Source organism: Triticum aestivum, unplaced genomic scaffold (assembly GCF_018294505.1).
Source record: "Triticum aestivum cultivar Chinese Spring unplaced genomic scaffold, IWGSC CS RefSeq v2.1 scaffold71815, whole genome shotgun sequence".
Lineage (NCBI taxonomy): Eukaryota > Viridiplantae > Streptophyta > Magnoliopsida > Poales > Poaceae > Triticum > Triticum aestivum.
In genome coordinates this window covers 1-8,418 of record NW_025226543.1, presented here as the reverse complement: position 1 = coordinate 8,418, position 8,418 = coordinate 1, and the positions used below count along the sequence as shown (strand labels likewise).

General features: G+C 48.8%; 1 protein-coding gene across 2 annotated transcripts; it reads left to right on the top strand.

Moving 5' to 3' along the window:
• The first annotated feature begins 3,850 nt into the window (after positions 1-3,850).
• On the top strand, positions 3,851-5,895 carry LOC123172617 (heterogeneous nuclear ribonucleoprotein 1). 2 transcript variants are annotated; one of them, XM_044589569.1, is made up of 3 exons: positions 3,851-4,054; positions 4,331-4,578; positions 4,716-5,895. In XM_044589569.1, the coding sequence occupies exons 2-3, from the start codon at positions 4,357-4,359 to the stop codon at positions 5,883-5,885; spliced, it is 1,392 nt and encodes a 463-aa protein (XP_044445504.1). In that variant the 5' UTR covers positions 3,851-4,054; positions 4,331-4,356; the 3' UTR covers positions 5,886-5,895. The 2 variants fall into 2 exon arrangements, with proteins under 2 accessions (XP_044445504.1, XP_044445503.1); XM_044589568.1 differs by having other exon boundaries at positions 3,859-4,169.
• The last annotated feature ends 2,523 nt before the right edge of the window (positions 5,896-8,418 follow it).

Genomic DNA, 8,418 nt, shown 5'->3' with positions numbered 1-8,418 from the left:
CTCGAGCCGCAGGCATGGGGCGATCGACCGCCATCCCCGGGTCAGGTAGACAAGGGGGTGGCCTCGACCTCAACCCATGAAGACTGGTTGCAGCAGCCATCGTGCTGCAACCACAGCCCGACATGCCCTCCCGCTGGCAACTCCTTCGCCAAGGAGTGCGGGAGCCAGATCCAGGTGCCCGACGGCCTCTCCACCCACACCACGAACTCGCGGGCCATGTCGTTTGAATGGGCCCATGGGAGAGGTGGCCGGGCAGCCGATGCATGCCTTTCCCCTCGGCCTCAACCTCCGTGGCTTCCATGGCTGCTTCCACGGGAAGGACCCTTCCCACGACTATTGGAGCCGGCACGGACCCCCGGCGGAGCGCACTCGCGCCCGATGGGGGCCGCGCCCTTTCTTCGGCGGGGCAACTCCGGCTCCTCCCGTGGTGCCTTCCCCTTCTTGGTGGCGGAAAACCTTCTCATCGGCGCCATGGTTGCTGTGGCGTAAGTGTGAAATGGAGGAGCAAGAAGATGGTGATGGGTTCGGGCTCTGCTCCCTGCGCCTTCTTATAGGCGATCGAAGAAAGCCAACCGACGTCTCTTCGTATTCGAGCAATGATGGCCATGTTGTGCATGCCAGTCTTTTGTCAGCCTAGGCAGTCACCGACGCGATGTGGGGAAGTGGAGGCGTCCGCGTCCCATCACGTGCCCTGCGTTGATCTGGCCTGCAGGCGGTTGGGACCCACTTTGCTTAGCCTTTCACTCCTTGGCTTTGCCTCGAAGCCAGCCCGAGCGCGCCTTGGGTCCGGGGGCTACTGTCGGTGTTTTGGGATCAGGGGTACTTGCCTGCCTGCGGCCGAGCCGCGGCCTCATCGACGGCCCGGTACAACCCAGCTATAAGACCCCGAGGACAAGACCCTCACGAGGACCTCCGGCCTCGCGAGGCGAACGACGCTAGGACCTCCCGAGCCTGCCTCCCCAGGAGCGGAGATTTTTATGCAGGTACCCAGCCTCACAAGGCTCTCGATGACGTAAGCCGTGATGACCAAGGCTAGGCGGGCGCCAGCGGGTGCACAGGGGGACAATTTACTCTTTGGTGCTAAGGAGGCAAGGACGTACGCGGGTTACCGAGGAGCCCCCCAAAAGGTTTCCATTCCAGTGCAATAAGACCAAGACCAGGGCTCGACAGGACGGATGTCATCGCCGAGCCCACCTCTGCGTCATGACCAGAAGCTTTGCAGGCGAAGACCACCTTTCGTCGGGATAAGATGTACTTCCTGTCCCCTTTCAAATTGTCCGTTGTGGGATCCCTTCCGCCTAATCTATGAGGGAAGAGGACCAAGGCCACTATAAGTATAGGCTAGTCTCCACCGTAGAGAAGGATCTGGGTTGATTCCATTCTCACTCCAAGAGCCCTCGCGAGGCAGCTCATCCACTGTACCTGTTCATCCTCATCCTCCTCGCGAGGCAATCCACAACAAAGCAGGAGTACGTTTTTACACCGCAAGGTGGCCTGAACCTGGGTAAATCTCTGTGTTCATTCCCTTCCCCGCTCGCGCTAACTCGACAAGGCCAAGCCATGAGGTGATGAGCTTGAGGTCGAGGCTGGATTAGATCTTCGCACACGCCCCAGATTTCAAACCTTGTTTGGGTCCGCGGAGCCCCGATTCCGATAGCTGCCAGCGGCTTCCTTACCTGCCTACCAACGGTTGGAGCAGCAGGAGGGCAGACTGCCGTCACCAGAGACGCAATGACCCTGCCACCGATCTTGCTACTAGTGGTGGTTGCCGGTGAGGTCTGTCATTATCTGCGGCGACGCGCCGACGACGATGGCGGAAGGGTCATGCCTCTCTATCCCGGCCGAAAAACGAGGGCATCAATAGTGGTTGCGGTGAGTAGGCGGTAGTGGTGGGAAGGGGTGGCCGCTCGGGCAAGAGAGGTGGGGAAGCAAATTTTACTCTATATGGCCTCGGTCATGTATATTTGAGAGACTTAGCCGAAGTTTTCAGGCCGAGGAGGAAAATTTATTCTCCACTAACGGTTTATGAGTTGGGCGGCTAGATCCGGTTAACCGTCTATTATCCTCCACTAAAGGCTTGTAGAGGATCGATTAGAGATGCTCTTAAGGGGCAGTTGTGCCAGAAGTTTGATGTACATGGTTACATTCCCTTTAGCAGATTAAATTCTTTATAGACGTGCTTGGTGCTACGTAGATCTCCTGCAGCAATTTTTGTGTAGATGAAAAGCTCTTTATACGGAGAGAGGAGACCATAATAAACTTGTGAAAGAAGCTGGTGGAAAAGCATACCCATGAGCATTTCTTTTTATCCCCCAATCGGAAAAATGTAAGGCAAGTTAAGTACAAAGTTCATGCTAAAGTGCTTCCTGATGCTAAAGTTCATACTACAGTGCTTCCCGATGTTGTACGCAATGCATCAAAGTAGTTTTGATTTTTCTCCTTCTATGTTTTGCTGGTGTGGACATATCACATAAATCATCGTTTTAAATGTTAGACACCTTCCGATCTTAGCTAGTCATAGAGATGCCATCATATGACTAAGAACTTGGTAGTATATAAACTTGATCAAATATTTCACCGTTTGAGCCTCAATTTTTTGCACCATTTGACTGAGAAAATTTATAAGTTTTTTCTCATAGATGAAGAAGATACTACCTTGGAGTGAGCTAGGTCTAGGCACATGAAAACTATAAGGACCGCGACAAAAACTAGAAAAGGATAGGTAAACATGTATGAGAACGACAATATAATTCGATCCTAATTGTGCTAACAATATGGTACCCAGTAGTAGTAGTAGGCATGATTATATCATTAGCCTCCACATGGCTGATGGTGTCTTTGCCCCTGTGAAATACCCAGGATGACCATAGGTTTTTTTACATCGCTATACCTCCCCTACATGTACCCACATTATATAATTGTAAAGAAAACCTTCAAATTGGCTACCTGGTTGCAGTAGAATCGAGACGTCCCACATATGAAAGAGTCTAAATCAAATAAATAAATGGCGATAGTTGGCTTTTCTCTTTTAAAAAGCTAATTAACTAGGTAACGTTGGGTTTGAAATTTAATTTAGAGTTCCAGACACGTCAATTCTAAAAAAATAAAGACCAGGCGCACTTCATACATGACTCCATGATTATTTTGAAAAAATATTTAGGGTAACCTATCAAATATAATTAATATATTCTATCTAAATAAAATAAAACTATATGCATGTAGTGTCATGCACGAAGAGAAAAACAATGTGCGACTCTACTGATTCTTGACAAAACCAACAAAACCGTGCAGTTACCCTCATGAAAACAATGAGCACTAAACCACCGCGGCACATAAGATTGCGCGAGGTGCTTGAGGGTGCACGAGGAAAAATATGGATGTTTTAATAATCGCGTGGGCAAGTGAAAAATAAGGTAATAAGATAACTGGGTAGGCAATAGTGTAGGGCACAAGTAATTACCACAAGAAGAACGAATGTTACTACAAAACCTAAAATCAAATTTGATTATACGTTGACTTTTTTCGTCAAATTGAAAGAAATTAGGACGATACATTCGGAACTAAAATTAGTAGTTTTATAAATAAAACAATGTACGTAGTTTTATTTTGAACCATTACAAAACGCGAGTATGCATAAGCATTCACAAGGATTAAATTCTAAAAGAATACATATAATTTGACTAGATCAAAAGAAAAAAAATGAAGAAATATATTCATGGAATAAATGCACATAATTTCAGAAACGTTACATAATGCAAGTAAGAGAGAGAGAGAGAGGAGAGAGGGGAGGGAGGCAGAAAAAGGGGCATAAAAAACTACAAGGACATCTATATATAAACACCTCACAGGACATAAAAGAAAAGACAGAGAGAATAGCAAAAGGAAAACAAAAAATAAAAAGGAAGGAGAGAGATAGAATAGAGAGAGACACACGACAAGAAAGGAAGGAGAGGAAGAGGAGGAGGAGGTGGTGCCGTGCTATGGCCTTTGAGGTTGCCATGCCTCCCCCAAGATCCTAGGCAACCAGCTCGAGACCCCTTCCTTGGATCAACCGGTGCGCCCTGCCCCTGAATTCACCGCTCTCTCTCCGCCCCGCCGCGCCAAATTCTGCTCCATTTTGGTGCCCAATTCCTGCGCTTTCGATCGGTTCTTGGAGCCGGGCATTCCTGGTGCGTTGTCGTCCGTGTTTAGATCTGCCGCCCGGATCGCCGGCGCGCTAAAGATCGGATCTTGGCGGCGGCGGCGCTCGTTTTCTTGATCCGATGGCGCCTGTTTCGATCGGTCGGCGTAAGATCTGATGTGAAAGCTGCTGTCTTTGTGTTCTTTAAAGGTTGGAAGTAGGAGCCGGAGCCGGAGATGGAGGCGGACGCCGGGAAGCTGTTCATCGGTGGCATCTCGTGGGACACCAACGAGGACCGCCTCCGGGAGTACTTTGAGAAGTACGGGGAGGTGGTGGAGGCTGTCATCATGCGCGACCGAGCCACGGGCCGCGCCCGGGGCTTCGGGTTCATCGTGTTCACCGACCCAGCAGTTGCAGAGCGTGTAATAATGGAGAAGCATATGATCGACGGCCGGATGGTAAGACTCGGTGTTTGCTTACGTACGCTAGGTTCATGATGATGTGCTAGATCCATGCTGTTATATTGCTTTGTAGCTTTTTTTTTTGTAATTACTATCATTGTGGAAAATTCAGAATGTTTGGATTGTTCTGTCAGGTGGAGGCCAAGAAAGCTGTCCCTAGAGACGATCAGCAAGCTCTTAGCAAGAGTGGTGGCAGTGCTCATGGATCACCAGGGCCCAGTCGCACCAAGAAGATTTTCGTTGGTGGTCTTGCATCCACCGTGACAGAGGCAGACTTCAGGATGTATTTTGAGCAGTTTGGCACGATCACTGATGTTGTGGTGATGTATGATCACAACACACAGCGTCCTAGAGGGTTTGGGTTCATAACGTACGATTCTGAAGACGCTGTGGACAAGGCATTGTTCAAGACATTCCATGAACTTAATGGTAAGATGGTTGAAGTCAAGAGGGCTGTTCCTAAGGAGCTATCACCTGGACCTAGCATGCGCTCTCCTGCTGGCGGAATCAACTATGTTATGAACAGAGCCAATAGCTTTCTCAATGGATATACCCAAGGTTACAGTCCGAGCCCGGTAGGTGGTTATGGAATGAGGATGGATGCAAGGTTTGGGCTTCTATCAGGCGGCCGTAGTAGTTATCCTTCTTTTGGTGGTGGTTATGGAATTGGTATGAACTTTGACCCAGGGATGAACCCAGGTATTGGCGGTAGCTCGAACTTCAACAATAGTGTCCAGTATGGACGGCAGATCAATCCATACTACAGTGGTAATTCGGGTAGATACAATAGCAACATTAGCTATGGTGGAGTCAACGACAATTCTGGGTCAGTGTTCAACTCACTGGCTCGTAATCTGTGGGGTAATTCAGGTCTCAATTACTCTTCCAACTCTGCAAACTCTAATTCCTTCATGTCATCTGCAAATGGGGGGCTTGGTGGAATCGGGAATAACAATGTGAATTGGGGAACCCCTCCTGTGCCTGCTCAGGGTGCTAACGCTGGCTCGGGCTATGGCAGTGGGAGCTTTGGTTATGGATCGACTGAAAACAACTTCAATCTGAGTCCCGGTGCTTATGGAAGGAACACTGGATCAGGAGGCGTCAATGCTTCACTCAACCAGTCAAGCAATGGATATGGGAGGAACTTTGGAGATTCGTCAGCGGGTGGTGGTGGCTCCATCTATGGAGACACAACTTGGAGATCTGGATCTGAGCTTGATGGAACCAGCCCATTTGGATATGGGCTTGGGAATGCAGCTTCAGATGTTACAGCAAAGAGCTCAGCGGGTTACATGGGGCATTAACAGATAGAGGTTAGATCTTTTCTTCATTGTATTATCCTTGTGCTTTTCTTTATATAGTTTGCAAATGTTTAAGTACTAGTTCATGTACTAGCAGAAGACCCTCAATTTGGAACTTTCCACTGAACTTATGGTACTAATGCTTAGACAATGTAGCTTCAAATATGTCGTATCCCCTGCGTTAAATGCCATTGTTAATGCTCAAGTTTCATAAACAAAAATATACCAACACTGACCTTGGTTCTCCCAGGATAATACATATATGTAGTTGTCACATTTGCATGCCCATGAAATCTAGACAGGCATTGATCAGTTGAACCATAGCACCATGATACAGAAGTTACTGTCATTGTGAACTAAAAAGATGTTACCATCCATTAAAATTGTTAATTGTCTATCTACTTCATGTCCCAATCGTTACATTAGGATGATTTTGATGATTCATGATTGTATATGATGGATATTGCAAATTGTCTATGTTCTTCACGTTCCAATTGTTACGTGAAAATGATATAATGGTTCATGGTTGTTTATGATGGATATTGCAAATTGTTATGAAATGAACACATAAGCTGATTGGATTTAAAAACTTTTGCCACGTTATGGTATAGATTCATTTTGAACATGAACCAACGAAGATGGTATTAAAGTAGTATGATTAGCTTGCAGTATTAACAAGAGCTAAATCCATTGTTGCCTTCTTTTTATTTGTGCTACTGTGAACTGTAATACTGTCTTGTCCTAGAAACTTGATTACTATTTTTCACATTCAAACATTTGTCATCTGTGAACTTAACCTACATCTCAAATTATTTAATCCACATTGAAACGCTGGTCATCCATGAACTGCAGCCATGAGCCCATATGAAAAGAATTGGTGCACCTCATATTTACTTATATGAAACATATTAGTCCAGTAATATATCCAACGACAACGAGGTGTATTAGTACATGAATATGCATGTTGTATCTCCAGTATACACTTTTGTTCAAAATTATACTGTAGTGCTTTTATTTAGAAAATTGTGCTAACCGTTATTCCTTGGCCATCTTCTCCAACTTGAAAAGAAACTATTCCATGCTTTTGTATATGTTTATACATTTTTGTTACCCATGGTAAAATTGAATATCTGGCACTTAAACTACTACAGATCTTAGGGCTATAGAACCAATCTTTAGGTATCAAACACTTGTATGGTACTTTGGAATATATTGCCCCTTTCACATACTGATATTTCCTTCAATCTAGTTGTTATGGCGCTGCTAGAAGGAGGGCGCGAGAGGGCCGGCCAGGGGCCTTTTTGCCCACGGCCGGGCAAGAGGGAAGGGATTTCCTTCTTAATTCTTGCCTGATTAGATTGATACATCTCCTCTCTTTATATAGAGAGGTTTACTTGACTTCCAAGCAAGGCTTACTTGACCCCTAAGCAAGCGACCCTTATCTCTAATTAACCCTAAGACTAACGGGCCCATTAGGCTCATTACGTATTCTAACACTACACCCCACCTGGACATGCAGCTTGTCCTCGAGCTGCGCCTAACCAACTTATAACCATGACTCGACTCAACACAAACGTAACACCTAAAAACAAGCCTTTTACATCTCGGCTTGTGTTATTACTCTCAAACTGAAATAGATTGGGACGCTTTATTCTGGACGTGCACGTGTACAGCCACCTGGATCCCATGGACACCACCTGGACAAAAGGAGTGCATGTGTATGGCTGTTGGTCTGCACTGCACAGGGAAGAGTGGAGGGCTTGCGATGGAGAATGTCGAGGAGGGGTGCTCCCCCCAACCGCCGATGTCGCAGACTTTGAGGTCGCTGCCCACGGGGAAAACAGCATGCCCGCCGCCCGTGGGGGGAACCGCATGCCCAAGATCCCCGATGCAGCGGACGAGATCGAGGTCCTTTGCGCAGCGAAGGGCAACTTGGAGGAGCGGCAGCTGCAGACCACGCATCTCCCGCACACGCCGACGCGCTAGGAGGCCGCGCGCAGCAGCCTGCAGCCTCATCGCCGCCGACACGTGGCGGGTAGCGATCCAAGACGGAAGCGGTGACTGCGGCGGCGGGGACTTGATCTGCTGGATGTGGACGCCCTGGGATGGTGGCGGCGCTGATGGGAACAAGGTCGTCGCAGTCCCGTCGTAGGGCATCCCATACTGGGCGGCAGAGCTGACCGACGGTGGCTGCTGTGACTGCGATGTCACGCTGGGCAGCGGCAGCGGCTGCTGCGGCAAAGCGCCGGGCGCGGCGGAGGCCGCTAGGAGCGGCGGCTGCCACTGCAGCCAGGGATGGGCGGTGGTGGCGATGGATGGCAGCTGCAGCGGCCCGGCGAAGGCCGCCTGGTGCGGCGGCTGCTACGGCAGCCACGGCGGCGCGGGGGCGGCGATGGGCTGCGCAGCCGGGGGCGGCCCGTAGGACCCGGCCAAGAACATGTGGATCTCCTGGACCGCCTGGGATAGGTCCCGCAGCACCCCGAACACCTCCTTCGGGGTGAGGATGGCGGGGGCGGGCGCGACGGAGGATCCCGGC

Excerpts from the sequence above, each read along its gene's own strand:
- LOC123172617 (XM_044589569.1), top strand. The coding sequence starts at position 4,357 with ATGGAGGCGGACGCCGGGAAGCTGTTCATCGGTGGCATCTCGTGGGAC. Across the intron at positions 4,579-4,715 it reads ATATGATCGACGGCCGGATG|GTGGAGGCCAAGAAAGCTGT; the intron begins GTAAGACTCGGT and ends TTGTTCTGTCAG.